This window comes from Equus quagga, chromosome 7 (genome assembly GCF_021613505.1).
Source record: "Equus quagga isolate Etosha38 chromosome 7, UCLA_HA_Equagga_1.0, whole genome shotgun sequence".
Taxonomy (NCBI): Eukaryota; Metazoa; Chordata; class Mammalia; order Perissodactyla; family Equidae; genus Equus; species Equus quagga.
In genome coordinates, this window is record NC_060273.1 from 76,478,426 (window position 1) to 76,503,581 (window position 25,156).

General features: G+C 43.3%; 1 protein-coding gene and 1 long non-coding RNA gene across 7 annotated transcripts in view; both read right to left on the reverse strand.

The window, feature by feature from the left end:
* ARHGAP26 (Rho GTPase activating protein 26) overlaps window positions 1-1,759 on the reverse strand; it is a 415,746-nt gene extending 413,987 nt beyond the window's left edge. For all 5 annotated transcript variants that reach the window (XM_046667198.1, XM_046667197.1, XM_046667196.1 and 2 more), the window contains exon 1: window positions 1,241-1,759. In XM_046667198.1, coding sequence (XP_046523154.1) covers window positions 1,241-1,394 — 154 coding nt within the window. In that variant the 5' untranslated portion in view covers window positions 1,395-1,759. The remainder of the gene's footprint in view (window positions 1-1,240) is intronic.
* A 9,664-nt stretch (window positions 1,760-11,423) lies between these two features.
* Window positions 11,424-24,930, reverse strand: LOC124242131 (uncharacterized). Of its 2 annotated transcripts, XR_006889384.1 has the most exons (5): window positions 24,698-24,930; window positions 19,027-19,181; window positions 18,698-18,909; window positions 17,249-17,375; window positions 11,424-15,142 (listed from the first exon to the last, which is right to left on the reverse strand). It is a non-coding gene; the product is annotated as an uncharacterized LOC124242131 (long non-coding RNA). The 2 variants fall into 2 exon arrangements; XR_006889385.1 differs by lacking the exon at window positions 18,698-18,909.
* Between the last annotated feature and the right edge of the window lie 226 nt (window positions 24,931-25,156).

Consider the following 25,156-nt stretch of genomic DNA (forward strand, 5'->3'; position numbering starts at 1 on the left):
TTCTCACAGCTAAGACCCCACTCTGACAAAACAACCTTTCTTAGCTGAAAGGTATCACCTATTAAGAAATCCATCACAGACACAGGAAAAGTAAAGACAATTCCACTATCTGCCTTTATGTAATTCCTGATTCTCAAAGCTAAAAGATGGACTGAACTACTTGTAAATGGGTAGACTGAAAAGGCACCAAAACAGATCTCAACAATCCAAGCCGCTCATCCCTAGAGCTCTCTTGTTTGGCAGGAGAAGCTCTCTCGCTCTGCAAATGTCAAGGGAAAATCACACACAGAATGCAAATTTCATTTCTCCTCTACCAAAAGGAAATAAGCAAAAATGGTTTTACACAAGATTCGAGAATCTTTAAGGACGAGTTTAACCGTCTCCTTTCTGAGCAAGGATCGAAGCCATTCCTCCTCAGACCTTTGAGTTTTCAAGGATGCCGGGAGAGGTAAAAAGGAGAGCGAGGGAGCGGGAGAGGGAGAGTCAGGATATGTTCGTTCTATTTTTAAACCCTCGCCCACAGTTTAGAGTAAAGGAACACTCTGATTCTGTACTCCCACCCCTATCACCTTCTGCTAAACACAAGAATCAGAACCTGCACACGTACATGGCCTTAATTCTAGATGTGGGGGTTACCGGCTGCCAATACTCCAAAGGTTCGCGAGCTAACCAACCCCTCCACCCAGCCCTTCTCTGGGCAGCGCCCGTTGCCTTTCGGAGAATCCGGCGTCCCTAGGAGGCAGGAGCTGCGTGCAGAGAGCGAAGCAGTAACAACCCGCCTTTTCCCGAGGGGAGGCAGCGCCCCCTTGGCAGGGCACGCTCCATTCCCTGAGAATGGAGTTGGGCACCCAGGGGTGAGCAACTCTTCCCCACAGCAGCCTGAGTCGTGGACGCGATGGGGTTTCCCAACAGGCTGCGGCGCGCCAGGCACTACAGTCCCACTCCCCGGACACCTGTGTGCCGCTCACACCCACTGCGGTGCCCCAGAGCACCGCTCGTGCTCGGTCACCTCCCCGCCATCCCAGAACGCAAGCGGCCGGGCGACGGGTGTCTTTCCTCCTCGGACTGTTGCTGGCTCGCCCATCTTATGCGTCCTTGCCCCCTCATTATAAGCATCCACACCCGTCCTCAGCGCCCCGGGGGCAAAAACCAACGGGGCGCTCGGACGCCCCGGACCAAGCGCCGCCCGACTGCCCCTCCCGCCCCGGTCCCCGTCCCCGCCGCGATCGCAGGCACTCACTCTTGAGAGCGCTGATGAGTGACTTCCCGTCCTTGATGAGCTCCTTGATGAATTTGTTGGTCTTGTCCAGCTCCGCTTCGTGCGACTTGAGCGTCTCTCGGAAGTGCGGGCTGTCGAGGCAGCAGTCGCTGAATTCGAGAGCGGGGAGCCCCATGGTGCCCGCGGCGCCCAGCTGGGGGGCGCGCCTCGCCCGGGGCCCGGCCGGCCTGCAGCCCCGAGCACGCACGCGGCGGGACCTCGGCCGGCACCCCCGACGGCCGCCGGCTCCACAGGTGTGGCGCGGACTCGCCCTCCGCTCAGAGTCCGCGGGCGCGCAAGACTCCGAACCCAGCCGGGACCCGGCTGTTGGGCGGCTGCTCTGGCGGCGCGCAACGGAGCGGCAGGCCAGTCAGAAGCGCAGCGGCCGACCCGCAGCGGCGCCGGGAAGCGAACGAGCAGGCGAGCGAGCGCGGCCGCCGCCTCCCCGCCTCCTTCGCTGGTTCGCTCTCCAGCAGTCTCGAGCGCCCTCTCACAGCAGCCTCGGCCGCCCCGCCGGCGTCCGGGCCGCTCGAACCTGCTAGCGATGACCTAATCCCGGTCGGGCCAATCAGCGCGCCCGCCTCAGCCCGACCCCCCCCGGCCTCCTGGGGACGCCCGGCCCTTCCGCGGCCTTGACCCAATCACCGGGGCCTGGAGGCGGGGCCTGGGGCACGGGGCGGGTCCCACGCCACCGCCTAGGTCCGCAGCACAAGCTCCGCCCCGTCCCGCCCGCGCGGTGTTGCAGATCGCGACCCTGGGGGCTGCGGTGCATGGGTCGCCGCCACCCCGGATCTTGTCCGCTTGCTACGGTCCAGATCCGAGCCCGAGACGGTGCGTCTCCAGGTCTGCGGAGCGGAGGAACCTAGATTTGCTGAGCATGAAAAAACTGGGAATTAGGGCTGCAGTTCTCTTCAGCCCGCCTCGCACTGCTGGGCAATCGAGCTTGCGCTCAAAATGCAGCCCCTGCCCCAGGAGAATCCGGAGCTCACCGAGCGGCCACGTCGCCCCTAGGCGCTCGCTCCTTCTTCCAATCTGGCAGAAAATATTTGCATCTTAAAATTACTAGATCTTCTTGCCTGCAGTCTTCCCGCCCCCTACAGTCCGTCCCCCTCAGGGCCACTCCTGCTCAAAAACCGCCCACGGCTGCCCCCAGCCGAAGGAGCTAACATCCTTACGAGAATTTCAGCCGCCTGTTGTTTTCCTGCTCGGCAACTAGCACAATTTTACATAATTACGTCCACTGCCTGTCGTCCTTCGTTATGCCGTGAGCCTCTCGAGGGCTCGGGCCACCGCAGTTTTGTGCGCCGCTGCATCCCCAGGACCTAGAACAGGGGCTGGCATTTAATAACAGATAGTATTGAACGTTTCCCGTGCGCTACGTGTGCTACGATGATTGATAAATATTTGTGGAATAAAGGAATGGATCCTTTCCGTGTCCCTGTCCACCTCCCACCCGCAACGCATTGCCCTGTTGTCCCGGTTTCAGCACAGGAATCAATTCAGGCAGCCCACTCACTGCACTTGTCGGGCTAGATCCCACAGTGTCTAGTCTAAATTGTGAACTCCCAGAGGATAGGGATTGTCCTTGAATAAATTATTTGTATGTCTAGCAGCGCTCGTTCAGTTAAGTGTTTTTTTGTTTGTTTTGTTTGTTTTTTAAATAGGTCTGCTATGAGCAGGCACTAGGCTAGATGCTAGGGATACAGAGATGAACAAAACAGAATGAACTTGACTGCTGCTGGTCAGTGGGAGAGACAGGAGCAACAAGCAATAGCAATGCTGCACAGTAAGTTAGGATAGGAGAAGGCTGGGTGTGAGGGAACATGGAGAAGGGATTGCTCACTCAGGGGGCCAGAGAAGGCATCTATGTTGAGAATTTAACAGACTGATTTATTACATGAATAAATGAATGAATGAGTGTGATCTATTTGCTAGTTGTATCTACAAATTTAGACTTGATAGCAGCCCCAGCCAGCTCACAGATAATTAAAACCCTGAAAATAGTTGTTCCTCACTTGCCAAAGATGAGAAAGATCTGGAATGGAAACTCCATGAAAGTAAATCCACTTAATGCTATATCTTGAGCACTTAAGGTAGGTGTTCTAGTTCTCTATTGATACAAACAAATCACACCAAAACTTAATGGTTTAAAACAACAACAATCATTTTATTTTCTCTCGTGATCTCTGTGGGTCAGGAATCTGGGGGAAAGCTTGGCTGGGTGGTACTGGCTTGGGGTCTCTAATGTGTTTGGAGTCAGATGGTGACAGAAGGTCACCAAGGACAGAAAGTGGGGCCTCGGCAGTTAGCCAGGCATCTCCTTCTCTTCCAGGGGGCTCAGGGCTTCTCCAAGTGGTCTCTCTATGTAGCCTAGTTTGGGCTTCCTCACTGCACAGCAGCCTCAGGACTCCAGTGTGAAGGTTCCAGCTCACAGGCAGAGAGCTCCATCACCTTTTGTAATCTGGCCTTGGAAGTCACACGCTTCTACCACCTTCATTAGCTACAAGCCCACCCAGATTCAAGGGGAGGAGAATTAGACTGTACCTTTAGATGGGGAAGTGACAAGAAAGGGAGATACTGTTGTAGCCATCCTTGAAAAAAACAATCTGCCACAGGGGGCCTAGCACATGGTAAACTATTCGATAAATGTTAAATCAATTAAAAAAAATGAGGTCCACAATTATTAATTTTATCCCATTAAGGAATATTGAGCAAATGTGTATAAAGTAATATATAGGTATTAATGATATGTTAGCTATCATTTGTTAAGCTCTTAGTTTGGACTAGACACTATGCTAAATTATTTACATGTGTATAATCCCACAGTACAAGGTAAGATTGGTACTATGACAATCCCCATTTTTCGGATGAGAAATTGAGGCCCAGAATTGTAACTTGAACCAGGTTACCTAACTAAGAAGTATGTGTGGCACTTACATATACACAAACGTATACCTCAATATGCCCATTTACAGACAGATTTTTAAGCATGTGGATAGCAGGTAAATTTCTTATGAATTTAATCCAGAATTTCCACAAAGACCTCCCACACTTCCGTCAATATTATCAGAAAAAGAGAATCCGAATGCAGTAGTATGGAGCACAGAAACTGAAACATGGAAGGTGCAATTGTCTCTCTCCTCCTAGAAAATAAGCTCCATGAGGTAGACATTTGTGTTGTCCACTGCAACAGCCCCAACACTTAGAACAGTAATGGGTACTTCAAAGGCGCACAATGCCAGCAAGAGAGACACATGTTTAAGAAGGAAGAAACAATGATTCATGTGACAACATAGGTCGTGGCCATGAATGAAAATAGAATTGAACAGTTAAGGCCCAGAAATCACTTTCATATGAAATACAGAAATAATTTAGGCAAAATGATTTGACCTAAATTCTTTGGATGTCTGAATTCCTTCAAAATAGCCAAAAAATTCTTCCAAATAGTTCTACTTTTGGTATCAATGTATTTAAATCCACATTATTTCTGACTTCAATTGTCCCATTAACTCTACCTCTGCTGTACGATTACCTCCCTTTTGTAGAAAATGGGAAAGCACTCTCGTACGGTTCTCTCTGAGCCCCCATAATCAAAGGCAGGCATGGGCTGCTCACTCACGTTTACTGAACACAAGCTGGAGAACATGATGAAGGTCTGTATGTCCTTCTGAAGACCCACTGACGTCCTAAGTGAAGAGGTGGGATGGATGTAGCCTCAGGGCCGCGTCTGGGGATTTAGATGATGACATGAGCACTCTCTCTCTCTCTCTCTCTCTCTCTCTCTCTCTCTCTCTCTGTCTCGGCCCCCGGCTGATCTTCCTTTGTGGTGCCTTCATTCTCAGGGGTTCTCTCTACTTCTCCAAACTTACATCCAGCGATATTAGCAGTAAGAGAGTTTTCTTTTCAAGAATTCCAGCAGAAATTACAAGACTGAAGCCAGACGTGAAATAGCCCCACTCCTAACACATAGAATATTGGGGAGGAGTTGTTCCCTCAAAGGATAAGCAAAGAGCAGTTAACAAGAAAAGAGGAAATTGCTGCTGAACAGGAGAAGCAATCCCACGCGGTGCACCTGACCAGTCCCCCAGCCCCTCAGAATGAGTGCTCCTTCCGCTACATTCCCATGGTTTTGTTATTCAACTTAGCACTTATTCATCCTTTTTTATAGTTGATACCATATGTTCTTTACACAGTGACTTCTCCTTTGTATTATTACTGGATAAGACATCAGTTTTCCTATTTGAAAATAATGATTTTGGGGGGTGGAAATGTTCTGTATCCCAATTGTGGTGATGTTACACAGGCATTGACATTTGTCAAAGCTCGTGGGTGCATTTTATTACACATTACACCTCAATAAAGTTAATTTTGAAAAATAATGATGATGGTGGGGGGGTTAATGATGATATTTATTAAGCTTTTGCTGTGTAGTGGGATCTGTGCTAAGTACTTTATTGTGGTTCCTTACCTAACCTTTAATAGAATCCTGGGAAGTAGGCACTATTACCATTCCCATTTTACAGACAAGGCAACTAAGGCTCAGAGAAGTTACGTGCTTAAGGTCGCGTAGTTAGTGATGGAACCAGGCTTCAAATCTATCTGTCTTAAGTACCTATCTCCATATAAGTTGTCTATAAGAAAGACATTTTATATATCTAAAAAAATTAATAATAATAGCCAAACACCTAAAAATGGAATAAGATCACACATAAATAAAAGAAGAAGCATCTCATTGTGAAGTGTATGTGTTTTTCCAGGACCTTTTGCTGGTATGTCTCAAATATATCAATCATTATACAGGCCTCTAACTTGTCTTGGCTTTAAAGCCCAGGCCCTACAATTTGTGTAGAAACAAGTCACTAAGGCATACATGAAATCCTCATTTTCCTCCAAAGAAGAAAGAGAAATCTATCTTTATAAAGCCCTTGGCTCGTCGTTCTTTAACAGAGGCAGCAGCACTTAAATTAACATTCTTTGGCTCAAGAAATTAATGAAATTCATATTACTTGTACTACACAAGTCTGATTTATATGTTAGCAATATTTTTATTGCCATTTTTGTGATTTATTTATTTCACGCCTGCTACTTTTCTACCCAATATCCATTCTCCCCTTTTCCCTACTCATTTATTGAGAAAGTACTTATATAATATTCACTATACACCAAACACTTTACAACTATTAACTCAATTAATCTCTTAACAACCCGATTATTATCTTATCCCTCTTTTATAGGGGAGAAAACTGAAAATGAATCACATGAAGTCCCATAACCACTGAGCAACAGAACTGAGATTTAAACTGGGAGTACAGCTCCAGACTTAGGCTATGTTACCAGGAGAACTCCAAGGCCCCACAAAAGAATTCAATTCTTCAGGCTTTCGCATAGCTGGAGGTGGCTGTGTGCCACTTTTCTGGCCATTGAGATATAACTGGAAATCTACTGGTGGGGCTTTGGAAGGGTTTTGGTTTTTTGATAAAGGGACAGCTGACACGTACCTTTTGCCCACCTTCCTTCCCTATTCTTTCTGCCTAGAATGTGGATATAATGCGTGGAGGAGAAGCAGCCATCTTGCAACCATAAGGATGAATGCCACATGCTAAGGATTGTTGGATGGGAAGACAGAAGGAACCAGGTGCATTGGTGACATCCATGAGCCACACACGTAGCCCCAGAGTGCCCACCTCCCAACCACTCATTACATAAAGGAGAAAAATACAATCTATTTAAGTCCCACTATTGGCCAAACACGACCCTAACTGGTACAATGCACTAACCACAAAACCTATTCTTTCACTTCCTCCTGAATTTTGGTCATCTGCATTAATACATGGTCCTTACCTAGTTACCAAAAGAGAAAATCGTTAATTTTTTCTTTTTCTTTTTCTTTTTTTTTTGAGGAAGATTGGCCCTGAGCTAACATCTATGCCTATCTTCTTCTATTTTCTATGTGGGACACCTGTCACAGCATGACTTGATAAGCGGTGCATAGGTCTGCATCCAAGATCTGGACTGGCGAGCCCCAGGCTGCCAAAGCAGAGCGTGAAAACTTAACCACTACGCCACCAGGCCAGTCCCTAAAATCATTAGTTTTAAGGATGTTTTCTTAAACATTTAGAGTAAAGAAACTATCTGCATTTACAAGGCAGAGATGTGTGTAAAATGAAGAAAGGTATTTAAGAAAAAGAATAATTCATCACTAAAAATAAATCTGTTCAAAGGCTGAGATGAAACCAGAAAACTGTCGAAGATTTCAATAGAGACCCAGGATTATCTAGGTCAATGAAAATAATTGGTCTATTTCTTATAATTGTTGCTACTAAAATGACCAAACAAATTAGCTTACTACACAAAGTACCCTAACTAAAGCAGTCCTCTGCGGCTTGCTCTCTTGCTTATCTCTGTATCTTAGACATGGCGTATGCTTTAAATATAATTAGCAGGGCTGGCCCGGTGGCACAGCGGTTAAGTGCGCACGTTCCACTTCAGCAGCCCGGGTTCGCCAGTTTGGATCCCGGATGTGGACATGGCACCACTTGGCAAGCCATGCTGTGATAGGCATCCCACATATAAAGTAGAAGAAGATGGGCACGGATGTTAGCTCAGGGCCAATCTTCCTCAGAAAAAAAGAGGAGGATTGGCAGCAGATGTTAGCTCAGGGCTAATCTTCCTTAAAAAAATAAAGGAAATAAATAAGTAAATAAATACAATTAGCGTATTTGAGACCCTGAGAAGTCCTGCACTAAATAATCCCATAAGATTTTGCTTAACCCAGTATTTCTCATATTTCGTTGAGCACGGAATCCTGTTTTTCCCCCAACAATTACATCCTACAGAGTTAGTGCTCTATGAAACATGTTCAGGAAATGAATGATATCATACACAGCAGGACTAGCGACACATAGGAGAAGGGTAATTTCTTGTCTTTTGGTTGCCATTTCAGTTGTTGCAAAATGGAAAGTTCGCTATGTGGAATTAAAAAACTTTCTAAGGCAACTGGAAAACAATCACTGTCCAAGTTCAAATACTTATTAATGGGTGGGCTTTCCTTCCATGGGAATTCATATTCCCATCCTTCAAATGGCTATGATTTTGAGAGGATGCTATGGTTTTTAGAGGATGCCTGTGTCTATTGAAGGTGGCAATGGTTGGGGTAGAGGAGGACACTATTTCAACAGAAAAATGATCCACTATCCCTTTCTTCTAGGGAGAAGCCAGTATGAGAAATCAGTACTAAGACGGGTTGACCTGCATCTAACCACAGGGCAAAGAGATGTGATGTCTGCTGGGCTACAGTGGATGTTAGCGGATTTCTTTTATTTACTTCCCCACTTCCCTTTCTATTTCTTTTCTGAAATTTCCCATTGTTGTATTTCTACTACCCAACATTCATTTATAGAAAAAATTGACTTACAAAACTAGTGGCTCTGATACTCTCTAACGTGTTCCATCACTAAAATAGTAACATTTTCCAGTTTAAAAACTAGACACTTTTTAAAGGTTTTGCCTAAAAAGTAACAATGAAAACTACCCCTGTGCTTCCCAAAGCTCATTTAATGACCTAGGCCAGTCCAAGGAGTTTTCTCTGATCTGTCATGAAATGAGAAAATGATGACAATATGATGAGTTTTTCCTGAAGCTATAGGCATTCCATTTGAAAGAGTGTTTTCATTTTGAGATTATGTCCTTCCTACAAATTTGGTAAGAATATACTCAATTTTTTGTATTAACATACTCCTGTTAAAAACAAGATGGTAATAAATGAAGACAGCCAGCCCCGATTGCCTAGCGGTTAAAGTTCAGTGCCCTCCACTTCAGCGGCCCAGGTTCAGTTCCTGGGCGTGGAACCACACCACTCATCTGTCAGTACCCATGCTGTGGCAGTGGTTCACATACAAGAACTACAAGAATTTACAACTATACACAACTATGTACTGTGGCTTTGGGGGCGGGGAGGAGGAAAAGTAGGAAGATTGGCAATAGATTTTAGCTTAGGGTGAATCTTCCCCTGCAAAAAAAAAAGATAATAAATGAAGATAGCTGTAATTTTTTAAAATATCTTTTGGGAAAATTAAAATTTGGAAGTACTATATTCCTCCAACTTTGTTCTGTTTTTTTTTAATTTATTTTTTTATTTTTTGTTATTATTATTTTTTCCTTCTTCTCCCTAAAGCCCCCCAATACATAGTTGTATATTTTAGTTGTGAGTCCTTCTAGTTGTGGTTTGTGGGACACCACCTCAGCATGGCTTGATGAGCGGTATCAGGTCCGCACCCAGGATCCAAATCAGCAAAACCTAGGGCCACCAAAGCAGAGTGTGTGAACCTAACCTCTCGGCCACAGGGCTGCCCCTGTTCTGTTTTTTATTCCATAGTTTAGAAACAGCTCCTTGAGCCCAGAGAACTCATGTGTCTTGTTCCCTGCTGTGTTCCCTGTGATCTGCAGAGTCCCTAGCAATAGTAAGCAATCAACATAGTTTGATGGATGTTAAAAGATAAACTGGGGCACGTTAAACTTTTCAAGAGTTTATTTGAGCAAATGTCTATTCTAATTGGGCAGTGCCAAATGGAGAGTGGTTAGGAATGCTCCACATGGGAGCTAGGGGCAAGGTTTTCATAGAGAAGACTTGGAAACACAGCAAACAAGTTATTTGATTAGTTAAAGCTTAAGCAGCTGCTTTCCTTGGGAAAGCCTGGTTGGCTGTTTGTGATTGGTTGTTCTTAAGTTTCATTTTCTCTGATTCAAGAGCACTGACTCCCACTTAGGTTTTGATTTGCTTATGTAGGCTATCAAGGCATTAGAGACAGCCCAGGGGAACAGCCTCCTTGTCTAATTACTACTTACGTACAGACTAACCCAGAGGTTGGCAGATGGGCTTTTAGGCTTCATGGACCATACAGGCTCTGTTGCACCTTCTCAACTCTGTTGGCAGGAAACCAGCCGCAGACAATACACAAATAAATGAGTGTGGTGGCTGTGTTCCAAAAATCCTTATTTATGGACACTGAAATTTGAATTTCACATATCCTTTAGGTGTCACAAAACATTTAAGAAATTTTTTTCCAACCATTTAACAATGTAATATCCATTCTTAGTTCATGTCCTTGGCAGGGAATGACCGTGACCTCAAGAAAGCCAAATTAAGACACTGGAATAGCCTGATTTCCCACCTATAAGTTAGGGAAAGCATTCAAATCTATTTCTTCAGGATATTATTAGTGATGAGTATTATAAATGACAGTGAAGAAACATTTTGCAACTAAGAAGAACAAAATAATATATCCATGAGTATAAACGAGAAAATAGTAGATAAATCTACTAAACTGATTTAAAAGATTCAGTCTCCTACTATTTCCCAAAATATGCAAATGAGACAAGCAAGAGTCTTACTGAACACCGGTGAATTATCTTTGAATTGGACTATACATGGAATCACAGAATCGTGGAGCTTTAGAACTAAAAGAGTTCATGGAAAACATCCAGATCAATCACATTGTTTTAAAGGCAAGGAAACTGAATACAAAGAAAAAAGATATTTCCCGAAGGTCACTTATTTAGAGAATGAAAATAATCTAACAAGAAAAGATACCTTCTGAAGCCCGAATAAGAAATAAGGTCATGCTGTGAAAAGAGCATAGGGTTCCCGTCCCTGGGTTCAAATACTGGCCTTGACATGATGATTTTGAATCTCAGGCAAGTTACTTAATTATCTGAGTCTCAATGTCTTCATCTTTGAAACAGGGACAATAATTAATATCTCAAAGAGCTAGAGTTAAGAACAAGTGAAATAATATACACAGTACATTGTTAGACACATGATAAATGCTCAGCAAACTATAACTTGTATTACTATTATATGAACTACTAAAACCTCAAAATTTACCGTACATTCTAAAATATCTTGAAATTATGTTTTTTAAACTGAGTTAAGACATGAAATCCAAATAGTCAATGTTCTAACAAAGATTACATTTTAATCTTTATTAATTGAAATACTTCCTTGAGGGCCGGCCCCGTGGCCCAGCGATTAAAGTTCGCACACTCCACTTCCGCAGCCCAAGGTTCGCCGGTTCAGATCCTGGGCGCGGACATGGCGCCGTTCATCAAGCCATGCTGAGGCGGCGTCCCACATGGCACAGCTGGAAGGACCCACAACTAAAAAAATATGTATATACAACTATGTACTGGGGGGATTTGGGGAGAAAAAGCAAAACAAAAAAGTTAAAAAAAAAAAGAAATACTGCCTTGAATTTCTTTTTATAGCATTCCTGAAAGATGATGTTGGGCTGTTTTTAAACTTGCAATCACAAACCAATACACTTTCTCTTTAGGACAGGATTTGACTACCATCATTAAAACAGGTTTGTCACTCAAATACCCCAAAGATTATTCAACTGTGGAGAAATCTTAGCATCTGCAAACTTGTATTTTAGTTTCTTATCTGACAATAATTTGGTGAAGATAAGGACTGCAGTACTTAAAAGACATAGTTAAGAATGTCCTCAAATTGCCTTTTTCAAAGTAACACTAAAAGCAAAATCTTGAGCATTAGATAGATATGGATTTTAACCACTGCTCTTCCACTTGCTCTGCCTGGACAGTCAATCTCTCTAAGCCTCAGGTTTTTTAAATGTAAAATAAGGATGACTACAGTACCTACCTCACAGGGCTGTTGTGAAGATTAAAGGATAGGATGCACATAAAATGCTTAGTAGATCAGTGTTTGCACTGTAGTAAGTGTTCAAAAAAAGTTCGCTAAGTTAAATGGTAACTAACTACTTTGTTGGAAGGTGAACTTTGATAAATTCCATTTTTATAATCTTTTGTTTCCTCTGGCTGATGTTGGATAAAATTGTAAAAGAACTTATTTTTTAAAGTAGTACTGTAAATTGTAAAGGTAGGTGCTCACATGAAGATAGAACTGGAGGCAAGTTTCCTCCATTGTTCTGATAAACCAGGAGGAAACCAAGAGCCTCAGGGGGGTTCCAGGAACTGGGAACACAGGTTCAATTCCGGACTCTAAACAGAAAAAGATTTGCTGGTTACTTTGGAGACATCTGGATCTAACCCTCCAGAGAAGCTTCTCTGCCCTCCCATTTGAAAGGGGTCCTCCCTCTTAGTCTCCATTGTTATTCTATATCTTAGACTCCCGATTGTTTTCTCCAGTGCATGCACAACAGTTTGAAGTTATTTTGCTTGGTTGTTGTCCCCACACACACATTGTCTCCCTCTTCCACCTCTCCCCCAATTCCACTGGAATGTAAGCTCCCTGTTGGCAAGGATGCTGCTGGGACTGCGTAGTTCATGGCTTTATCCTCAGTGCTAGGAAGGCAACTGCACTTTGTAAATTCCAAGTAACTATCTGGTGAATGAGTGAGTGAATGAATGAATTTACGAATGGGCAGCCCTGGCTGATGTTTAGTGCTTCAGGCTTTCCTTAGAAGTGCAGAGAGGAAGGGGAACTCATCCTGCAGCTGCCACAAGAGGAAATGAGAACTCGTCAAATTCTCAACCACACACACCCAGAAGTGAAGTCCCGGTCCGCATGGACTCAGAATTTCTAGGGCATGGGAGCAAAGAGAAAATATGGTAGCTGGGTGCCCCCAGGCCAAAAAAATTATACACACACAGAAATATACTATCCACTAAGACTTGGGGTAAATTAGAATTTGGTAGCTTCTTTCTTACTCCAGCACAATAATCTCTCTTCACTTGGCCTCTGAGTCACCACCCACTCACTGCCTCTTGGGTCTCCTTTCTCATTCGTCCCTCCTCAGTTTCTTTTGCTGCTGCCTCTTTATTTTCCCAACCTCTGAATACTGGACTGTCCCAGGTTCGTTTTCAAACCTCTATTCACACAGACCTGCTAGATGACCCTAGCCTAACTCATGGCTGCATATACTATCAGCATGCTAACAACCTCCAAAATCTACTCTAGCTTTGAACTCTCTTCTGGACTCCAGACAGGTATCCACAACTTGACTATGCAACACTCTACTTGTATATCTAAATAGGCATCTTAGACTTAAAAAGGGACCAGAACTGAACTCCTGATTTCCCCCCAAAACTGCTCTTCCCAGTGACAAGTCCATCCTTGAAGGTGTTCAAGCCAAAATCCCTTAGACTCGTCATTTTCTTCGCTCTCCACAATCTACATCCAATCACCAGCAAATTCTTTTGGTGGAGTCTTCAATATATACCTATAATCTGACAACTTTTTTACCTCCTCTGCTACCACCCTGGTCCAAGCTGCCATTATCTTTCGCCTACACTATTGCAGCAGCCTCCTAACTGGTCTCTTGACTTCTGCCCACACTGCCTAGTTAAGTCTCCTCTAAGCAGCCAGAATGATTCTATCAGAACATTAAATTACATCATGTCACTCCTCTGATCAACAGCCTTCGATGGTTTTCCATCTTACCAAAGCAAAAGCAAAAGTGTGATCTGACCCAAGATACCTCTTCTCATCTCATTTCCTACTCTTCTCTCCCAGCTCACTCTGCTCTGACTGGTTGACAATCTATAAATATTCCAAATTAATTCAGAAAACATTAGTCTGAAAATTCAGGATAAGGCTTAGAAGATCTGACTGTAAGTAAAAAAACTGTTAAGCTAGAGAAATACCTGTTTTTTTATTAGTCATTCTTCTCATCCCTGGTATCAGACCAGCATATATTTTAGGGTCATTAGCATTTGCCTTTGGTCTTGAGAGTTAATCTTTTGGGCCAGAAAATGCAAATTAGATTACCTCCAAGTTTCTGCTGGTAACCTTCTATATCTCAGTCTTGGTCAATATCCTTTAGCTTTTAGTATTTTAGAGGGTACTCTTTTCACACTGTGAAAGCTACCAAGGCTAAAATATCTGTTCTACTTAAGAAGAAATACTCCTTCAACGGACATTTATTTGAAGTCCTACTACGTTTAAGGTGCTGGCTAGGCACTGGGGAATCAAGGATGAACAAGATAAGCCCACATCTTCAAGGAATTCACATGGGAGTCCAGGTGATAGCAAGAGGACCTGGTCTTTATAATGCAAGGATAGAGGGATGCCTAGTGTGCTATTGAGCTGACTAGAGGGCAGCTCAGCCTGAAGAGGGTCAACAAGGCTTCCTAGAGGATCCAGCGCCTCAGCTGACGCTCACACTGATGTATTCAAATGGGATTACAGGGTGGGCCATATTCCAAACATAGAGTAGAGCATGAGCAAAGCCATGGTGGCATGAACCTGTGGCTGTGTGCAGGAAAACACCAACATTCAGGGCAAGTCATTCTCAAGGTGAGGCTGGAAAGGAAGGCAGAGACTAGGACACAGGGAACTTTATTTAGTGTGTTAAGGAGCGTGAGCTTTGTTCAATAGGCAATGGAGAGCCACTGAAGCAGGAGAGCGTGACAGCTATGTGGACACACTTAGAGGCAGGCAGACCAGTTGGGAGGCTGTGGCAGCATCCAAGCAGAAGGTGATATGGGTCTGAGTTAGGGGAGGAAGAGTGGAGATCGGGGAGAAGAGGATAGACTTAAGAAATATCATGTCAAAATCAGTGAAACTTCATGTGAAGGAGACAAGAGCGACAAGGCAAGGATGACCCTGAGGTTTTTATCTTTGAGGGTATTACCAAGTACAAATAGGAATAGGATCAGGCTGAAAGAGGATTTCATTGTTAGATATGTTGCACTTGGAACTTCAGGGGAAAAGCATTCATTCACTTATCCATTCATTCTGGAACTATTTATAAAATATCTACCATAGGAATGTACAAGTGTGAATCTGAAGGGAGAGGTGTGGCCTTCAGAGAGCTGGGTGTCATTAGCACATGAACAATCAGGAGTTAACCCATGAGGATGGCTGGCACAGTATCTGGCACACAGAAGACTCTCAGTGGGTACCTGTTAAAAAGAATGAATGAAGAGTTACTCTGTGAGAGAGAAGAGCTGGGAACCAGTGATGACACTGGAAAACACCAATGGTTCGGGCTTCAGTAAAGGATCCAAAACAGAGAGGTCAGAACTGGGGAAAACTAGACAGGTGTGGTGTCATGGAAATAAAGTGAGATAGGCATGGGAACCAAGTACACCACACATATTCAGGTATTTTAAGGGCTTTTTTTGTTCTGAGACTTCTCCAGTGTTAAAATTTGTTCATGAATTATTTCTAAATTGAAAATTAAGTACGTCTGTAGACAAATCTAGACCAAAAAATGAGCATTTCTTTTTTTTTTTAGAGCTTCATCACCTTGCACTCCAATGGCTATTTGGGCAATAATTACATTTCTGGTTACTAAATTTAATTACCAAGTTTGTGCTATTCTATGCTTTTGCTTTAAATCATTTTGGGTAATTTTTTCCTCATTTGTGATGATTATTTTCTATTCTTGGTGTTAATGCCCTAGTGCTAATTTAAACCAGAGTTACAACTTTGTCGCTATGAAAACAACTGAATGTCTAAGATCTGATGGCAGCATTTCATTAGTTTTATATTCATGTACTGGTGAGAGAGACAGCGGCTTCTCATCAATTCTATGTGAGTGTGATGATTACTGGTTGTAGACATCTGATTTTTGTTTGTTCGTTTTTTGACTTCTCAGCATCCATATCCCATTCTCATGGTGATGATATCTGAGTTTTTCTTGGGGAACCACTTCTTCCCCATTCCTAGTCCAGGCGATTTGGGTGGAGCTGACTGCACTGGGCTTCAAGGGGAGGCCATGGAACCCAGAGTTGATGAATAAAACATTACAAGCCCCTGGGCCTCCTGACTGGCTCACGGACGGGCACATGACCAATTAGAGGCATTAAGATAGAATTCTTGGACTTGCTAGAGCAACCAGGCCGAAGTTATTCTTTGCTGAACCCGAGGCTAGATGGATATATTCCAGGAGCAGATGTGAACCACTTCATCATGGGGAGAGCCTGTCTGAGAATGAAGCTAATGCAGAGGAAACAAGAGCTGAGAGATAAAGAAAAAGAGAGAGACACAAGTACTGAAGGCATTGTTTGAGATCCTAGATCTTACCATCCCTGAAGCTAGTATACTGCTACACTTCTCAAAAATGTGAGCCAGAGGCTGGCCCCGTGGCCAGGTGGTTAAGTTCACATGCTCCACTTCGGTGGCCCAGGGTTTCGCCAGTTCAGATCCTGGGCACGGACACGGCACCACTCATCAAGCCATGCTGAGGCGGCATCCCACATGCCACAACTAGAAGGACCCACAACTAAAGATACACAACTATGTACTAGGGGGCTTTAGGGAGAAAAAGGAAAAATAAAATCTTTAAAAGAAAAATGTGAGCCAATAAATTCCCTTTTTAAGCTTTGGCCCCGTTTTGTTATTTTTTCCACCACTTGCAACCAAAAAGTCCAGATGAGAGACATAATTCCATCTCCACTTTTTCTGCTTCATCCACCAATAGGGAATCAACTGTCTAAAGTCATAGTCACTTCCTTAGCCCAGCTAGCTTACGAATGCATTCCATGCTATGTTCAGCATTTTCAGGTCAGCCTCTTTGTCACCTTCTGTATCAGCCCCTCTCTCCGTTTCTACTTTGTTCTCTCTGTCCCAGAGCTCTATTCCTCACCTGAACTCAATGTACTCACAAAGTTCTAAGGTCCACTAGGCTGTGGCCCTCACTGCTTCCCATGGACACTTCCTGTTTATTACAATCACCTACAGCAGGCTCTTTCTACCCCTCTGATCTGTTTGTTTTAATAAACAGAGGCAGGACTGGATGAAAGCCACTTCTGTCCCCAGGCTTGGAAAGCACAGTGCCAAATTGGGCTCTGGCCATCACCCAACACCACCGGTACACTCTGTTCAAGCTCACGCCTTCTTGTCCTGCATGTTGTACCTACTGCTGCTTTTTCCTCCCTCCCTCCCGCCTGATAACAAGTTTAGCCTGATGCTATTCCCAACTCTGTCATCTCTATTGTTGCCATGACACCCAGGACCTTTGCCATTTCTCTTCAGGGATTTTTGGAATTTCTGTGAAATCATACCTTAGTGGTCTAGAGAAATCTAGCTTCCAAACACGACTTTACAACCACCGCCATGGCGTTCTCCTTCCTCATATAAGGTTGCTTCCCTTTTTCCTGGCTCCAGACAGTCAAGGTAAGGCATTCCTGTCTGCCAAGAGAAGGAAATAGCTATCTTTAGAATTAAACAAGAGGGGAAGAATTTTTTTCTTTAGCTTTTGCATGAAATACAGGGAAATCACAGAGGGACCAACGCTTCTCTGAGTGCAGATAAGTTGATCTCCTTCCTCTGCTTTTATTATCTTCCTCTCGTTCTATAAGTATACATTGAATAGCCTTCTATGTTCTTGTCAAGCCCCAGAGAATTGAATTGTAACCATTCAACTCAAATTCAACAAATATTTAATTGAGTATCTATTACCTGCCAGGCACTGTGCTAGGTAAGAGGTGTACAGAGGAGAATAAGACAGGCAAGACTCCTGCCTCATTCAGAGTCTACTCCAGTGAGGGGAGAAAAGAGGCAGCAAATAAACTTGTAAACAAGTGTTTGAACAAAATTTGGACAGCTAAGAAGTGCTATCAAGAAAATATAACGGAATAATGTGTTTCAGAGTAAGAGGAATATTTTGGGTAGAGTGAGCAGAGATGACTGTTCTGAGGGGGCAATATCTGAATTAAAATCCAAATGAAGAGACGGTACAAACCATGTGAAGACCTCAGAGAAGAATATTCCTGATAAAAGGCCAGCACATGCAAAGGCCCTGAGCATGGAGAAAGCCTGATATGTTAGAGCAGTGGTTGGTAAAATATGGCCCAGAGAACAGATCCATCTCCCTTCTTTTTTTGTACAGCCCAAAAGCTAAGAATGGCTTTTATATTTTTAACTGGTTAAAAAAAAAAAAAGAAAAATAATACTTTGTGATGCGTGAAAATTATGAAATTCAAATTTCAGTGACCAGAAATAAAATTTTTTTTGGAACACAGTCATGCTCATTCATCTATATGTTTTCCATGGCTGGTTTCATGCCTCATTGGCAGAGTAACAGAGACCATGTGGCCTGTAAAACCTAAAATATTTACTTTCTGGCCTTTTGTGGAAAAAGTTTACAAATCCTTGTTTTAGAGGAACAGGGAGAAATATCTTCCCTGGCTTGAGAGAATCTTGAATTTCTTTAATTATTTTGGATCCTTTTGCCTGCAAATAGCAGAAAACCTGTCTCCAATTGACATAATTAATGTGGAGGATTAAAGACAGACATAAACTCTTTGATACTTTTCCTACCAAGAGATAGAACCTATGTCATCTCCTCTTGAATCTGGGTGGGCTTTGTGCCTGCTTTGACCCATGGAATATGGTGGAAGTGATTCTGTGCCAGTCCAGGCTTGGGCCTGAAGAGATTGGCAGCTTCTGCTTCCTGCCTCTTGAAACACTCTCTCTGGGAGCCCTGCACCTGGAGTAAGAAGTCTGACTACCTTGAGACGGCCATGCTGGAGAGGCCACAAGTACGTCCTCTGGTTGAAGGTGCCAGGTGAGCCTAGACTTCCAGCCATCACCACCAAGATGCCAAATATGTGAGGGAAGCCATCTTTGACTCTTCAGATCATCCCATTAGCCAGCTGCATGTCACTGAATGACCTTAGTTGATGGAACAGATGAACCACCTAGCAGAACCCTGCTTGGATTCCTAGGGCACAAAATGGTGGCATATAATACAATGGATGCTGTTTTAAGCTACTCTCTTTTGGGGTAATTGTTTCACAGCAAGAGTCAACAAGAACAAACAATAGCAATTTCATCTCACATAATAAGAAGTTTAGATGTAGATTAGACTCCATCCACAATATATCCTGGTACTGCTTTTCTGCAGTTCCTTTGGCTCTGCTCTCTGCTTTGGGTTGGTTGCATCATCGGGATGGTAGCAAGATGGCTGTAGTAGTTCCGGAGTCTCGTTCAAATCTGACAATGTACGTAGGAAAAAGAAAGATTGTTCTTAGGAGAGAGAATATGTAAGCTGATCAGAAGCTACCCTGAAACCAGAAATAGAGCCTTCTCCTGTGGGTCACTGGGGAAGGAATGGACACTTGATCAAAATTGGTGGAAGGGAGAAAGGAAGTAAGGAGGAAGTAGTTAAGTGGATATTGGGTCAGCAACCTCCTGTGTTGAAGGTATCTTTCTTCCCACCATTATCCATTCACTCATCCATTCATCCATAACATTGCAGGTTGAACCATGTGAATACACTTTTTAAAAAATAAGTCAAACATAATCAAATAACAATAATTTCAAATGGCTAAACTTAATGTCTGGCAAACTCTTCTATAAGAGGCATGGGCCTAGATGTTAGGGTTATTGTAATTAAATGGTGCTGAGTGTAAGGAAGAGAAAGAACAGGACCAGCTACATAATCTGCAGAATCCACTGCAAAATGAGAATGCAGAGCCCTTTGTTCAAAAATTATTCAAAATTTCAAGATGGGAACAGCAGAGAATTAAACCAAGCATGGAGTCCTTCTAAGCACAGGGCCCTGTGTGATAGTATAGGTCGCATGCCCATGAAGCTGGCCCTGGGAAAGAACAGGTGTCCACAAGAGAACAGCAGGGGACCTAGGTTAGACTGGCTGGTCAAGAAGACCTCTCTGAGGAGGTGATATTTAAACAAGGACCTGACAGATGGATAGGAGGAGCCGAGGGAAAAGTGGAGGAAATTTGGCTCCCCAGCAGAAGAAGAGAATTCTTCCTTCTCCTCCATGCTCCAAGTTGGTTAACAGACTTAGGCATCCTGTCATCAGTTGTGATGAGACAAAAAGATAAAGGTAACAGATTCCTTTCCTGTCTGTGCCAGCTCAGGCCTGTTTCTCAACCCCTTTCTGTGTTCCAGGTCTTAACACTTGGGTAATCTACCCATATAATCTGATCCTTCCCCTTGAGAACCATAGATGGTCAGGACAGCCCTAGAGGGGCCCAGCCCTGCTCCTTGCAGTGCTCAGTTCAAGTGCCTCCTAGGACAACAGCCTAACCCTCCTGATCCACTTGGACCAGGCTTCTCATAAACAGGGAAGAGGTCCACCTCTTCTCACATTCCCTAATCTCCAAATCATGAAGACAGCTAACACTAATTGGACCTCAAAAATTTTATCACCAAATAAGAATCTTTTCCCTAAAATTATCTTATCCCATTATTAGTTCTACAGTGTTTTTTTTATATATCAGATCCTACGGAAACTTGGTGTAGTGTGCTTCCAAGTTGGTTGTAAACACAATCAGATGAGAAGCTTATTAAAAATAGAGATGCACCAGCCCATGCCAAACCCAGCTCCTCTATTTCTAACAAATTCCACAGGTAATTCTGATGCACTGCCAGGTATCTGAATGATGCTTTGGCAAGCTGGACAGAATAAGGAAAAAATTTCCATTTGGCTGGTAGGAGTCAGAAAGTTTCATTTCTACCATTAAGTGTGACCCCTCACACAAACTACTTTCATTTGGTGCCTCAGTTTCCTCATTAAATAATGTGGTGATGATTCCTCTGTTACATCTCCACCCTAGAGGCTCTCTTTAGTGTAAAACTCTTGTTGCCTTCCCACTCTCTAGTCCCCCTTCTGGTGGCAGCACTTCTGTTTCCTCAGTTTCCCCGGGGAAGTAACTACCCTTCTTCCACTGCAGGTAGGCTTGGTCAGAATGTCAATCAAGGGGCTCTCATGCCTCCTGGCTGACCAGTTAACCCAAGACCCAAGTTGGGCCAATAAGATTTTCTCTCCCAGGAGAATAAATCTTGAGACAAGTGAAGCAGAGACTAAAAATAAATGAAGTCAATTCATCTGGTATGGGTGACCCAAAAACTCTGTCTGTTAGTTCCTGCTCTCTGAGCCATCCTGGTTCCTGCGCTTTCTGAAACTTGGTTTGTCAGCTTTTCCTTGGGATCTGTGAACAACCACATGGCATTCTAATGAATTCTTTCTTTTGCTTGTGAGCCAGAGTTGTTTCTGTTGCTTGCTACCAAAGAATCTTAACTGATTCTCAGAATTGACATCTCTGATCATGTTTTATATGATAATAATGTCATAGCTTCCATTCTTATAAAGCCATTATGAATGATGCTCTTATAACTAAAGTGACCATGCTATGGGAAGTCAAGAATTTATTTTAATGATGACATCTTTGTTCCAATAATAATAGATAGTGAAAATTCCTCAATAGGATAAGAGATTGTTCACTGTCCTGCTGAAATATCTTAAATGGAAATAGGCTTTGGGTAAATACCTTTCGTCTAAATGAGGTTCATTATTCTGGATCTCAGGGAAGGAAAAGACAAGAGGAAAAGGAAAAAGGAAAAGAGTTTGAGTTCCGTTTAAACCATCTCCCCTTCAGCTGCATCCTACCCTTTACACACAAATTTAAGAAAAGCCCTTTTCTTTAGAGGGCTGGAAATTGCATCCAAATATATATTTTAAGGGATAACTATTGCAGAGGAAATAGCTTTTGTGTTTGAACCCTTTCCTCTCGGCAGCCTTTATTTCACTTCTACTCCCATCTCATGGTTGCACTTTTTACCGTTTCTCATCTTTGCTGACATCTCCATTATTATGATGCTAGCTAGCAGTTATTGAACACTTCCTGTGAACGAGGCATGATGCTGGATGTTTTACAGGCATTATCTCATTTAATCCTTACAATGGCCCTTAAATATTATTATTCCCATTTTACAGATGGGAAAACTGAGCTCAGTGAGGTTAAATAACAGAGCTAATGAGCAATGGAATCACTTAATCACATATTATCTGTGTGTCCTCATCTGTCCCCAAGCCTTCCTTCCACTCTACCCTCTTGCCTTAAATGGAAAGTGCCTGCTTAGTCCAAGGCATCACTGGAAAGAGTATTAAATGCGGCATCTCAAATAAGATGGCACCTGAACTCACTGTCCGTGTCATCTTCTGTTTCCCTGACTAGAGTTATGCTCCTTGAGGGCAGGAACAGTGTTTTGTCCACCATATCATCACCACGTATGTCTGGCATAGAAGAGATGCTCAAAAAATACTTGTGGAGCCAATGACTATCTTGAAGGGTCCTCAGACCTATAGATCATCAGAGTCAGGGGAAATCAGGGTTAGTGTCAAGAAGTCCCCTCATAGGAAACTGAAATTTCAGGTTATCCCTAGAAAACTCAGCCAATGTAAAAGTTTGGCCAAGCCTCTAAACAGCATCAGATGATTCTGAACTTGGGATCCTGGGCATCTCTTTCCCTTCCTGAAAAGCTATTCCACCTTTTAGGCACAGTCATTCTTCAGCTTGAGTTTATGAGGAGTGAGAGTTTCCAAAAATCTGATAGGGGAAATATAAGCTAAAAGGCTGAAGTACCAATCATAATTTCCCAGGGCCGGTTAGCTCACAAATGCTCAGATCATTCTCTCCATTGAGGACTGGGAGAATGCTGTTTCATTACTTTCAGAACTGGAGCTAATCTTTGGTTGTTATAGGACCTGCAATATATCCTTGGGTGACTCCTTATTGCGCCATATTTTCTTAAATGTGGAAAACAGCCAAATAAGGACATATACAACCAATCAAAATTTGCCACCAAGTCTATAGGGTTCCCTCAGTCGAGTCTCATTTATTCACTGCTATTAGTTCAGAGTTTGGCCTTTGGATTCAGGTAAACCTGAGATCAGGCTTTGGCTATGCCATGGACTAGCTGAGTGACCTTGGGCAGAATGGTGTACGCTCTCAAAGCCTCAGCAGTCTTGCCTGTTGCTGGGATAATAGTAAAATGTGATAATGTGTATAGAATGCTTAGCCCAGTGCCAGGCACGTGATAGGTAGGCAGTAAATTGTGGCTTAGACAGTGATAACTCTGCTGCCTTTGCTTACACATTGCATTCAAAACTGTCAAAAAGTCCAGTGGGTTCTCAGTGTTTTAAGTGGCAGGTGTGTTCTGAATTCATCCTTCAACCATCCTCAACTTCTAATTTATAAGCAGAATTAATGGAGAATAGGGCAATGAAGCTATATAGACGTATCATGACACTTCCATCCTGAGCTCTCCCTTGGAAAAGAGTCAATAAACTAAATCCCGTATTCTTACAAGGATTAGTTTGACCATTTGTCAAGGAAAATCACCATCGCTGTTGAACATACCTTGACCGTTGTATAGCCCATTCTTTCTGTTGCTATTTTAAGGCTCAAATGCAAGGCATGGAACAGGTTTGATCTTGAACATGGTGAGCAGATGAAACCTTACTGCTTTCTCAAAGGAGACTCCAAGCAAGCATTTCATAATCCCCATCCTGCCTCATTTTCATTAGCTCATTGGTCAGTCCCCTGCAGTTTCAAGCCAAATGATTGCAAGGTTTCAAGACACCCACAAGATCTCACTGACTGCAGGTAGGCCCATTTGAATGGGAAAAATCCTAACACAGTGACAGAGAACTCTGCTGAAGTTAGGTGTAGCTACAGGACCTGCTTGAGCTACTGGAATGTGGGCAGTAGTCTATAAGAACCAGAATATGATTTTACGTGTCCCCCTTCCTGCCAGGGACAGTTGACATTGATCTGGACATGTAGTGTGAACAAAATAATCTTTTGTTGTTTTAAGCCACTGAGATTTTAGGGCTATTGGTTTCTACAGCACAACCTAGCCCATCCTGACTGATACACCAAAGATATAAACACAGCTGACATGTATAACAGATTCATTCACAGTGCCATGCCCAAATCCTCTCATCTTGGTCAAAAATTAATTTCCAGAAGCTAGACGTTTAATGGGATAGAGAAATGAAGTTCTGAATTATAGTCAACACCCGAATACTTTTAACAGACCGGTAGAAAGATTCAGAGATATTCCTCTGTGCCATTATGAGAGTGAGAAACACGATTCCTAAATCTGTGTTCTCAGCTGGAATTCTCCTCATCTGTTGATAGACTAATCCACTGACGCCCTGGAGAGAATCCAGAGCAGGCTGTCTCTCCCTCTGCCTCAGGCACTTCCCGGGTGAGTTGGATAACTGGGGCTGACCTCAAACTGAGAACACTCTGGGCTATCTCATCCATCCCAAGTAGCCATACTCTAAGGAGTTTACGATCTGTCCTTCAGGTCTCCTTAGAGGAAGGGCTCAGGGTTGATTCTAATCTTGTGCTTGTCATCTATTCCTAAGCCACCTCTTCATGAAGGAATCACTATTCTTCCACAGGTATTTTGTCTTTTCTCATAGCTGGAATGGAGACTATTATTCATTATTTTCACTAAAAAACACACATGATCTAAATCTCACTAGTAACAATAATCATGATCATTTGTTGAATGCTTTCTATGTGGCACTATGACCAGCACTTTATGTCTACCGTTTTATTTAATCCTCACGGCAACTAAGTCAGGTGGGAGCTATTATCTCATTTTCTACAAAGAAAAAAACCCAAAGCTTAGAACAGTCAAGTAACTGGCTGGTCAGTCAGCCTACAAGTAGGAGAATTTATGCAAACCTGGAAGCTGTTCTCTTAGACGAGGCATCCTTTACTACCCCCTCACTGGCCATGGTGTTATATCTCAATCTTCACACCCGAGATACAGAACCCTGGAGTTTTCCTCGTCTTCGTTTTTGTTGCCAGTGACCCGATTACATCATTTCTGGTCTCGAACCAACATTGCTCCAGTGTATTCCCCAGGAGAATCAGGCCCTCAACACCTGCTTAGTTTCTTCCTGCCTTTGCAGAGAAGAGTCTGGGAAATTAAAACCTAAGAAAAAACAAAACAAAGTGATCCAAGGGAAAAAACCAACGGAGGGAGAGAAGTTATTTTCCACTTTGATAATTCTGAGTGACTAACTAGCAACTGTGGAAGAGGAAAGTGATCTATGAGCTCGTTAAAGGGCCCGAGGCAGAAATAGACTCTGTGAGACCAAGAAGGGGGCGGAACCAGAGGCTGCAGCCAGGAAACAAAAG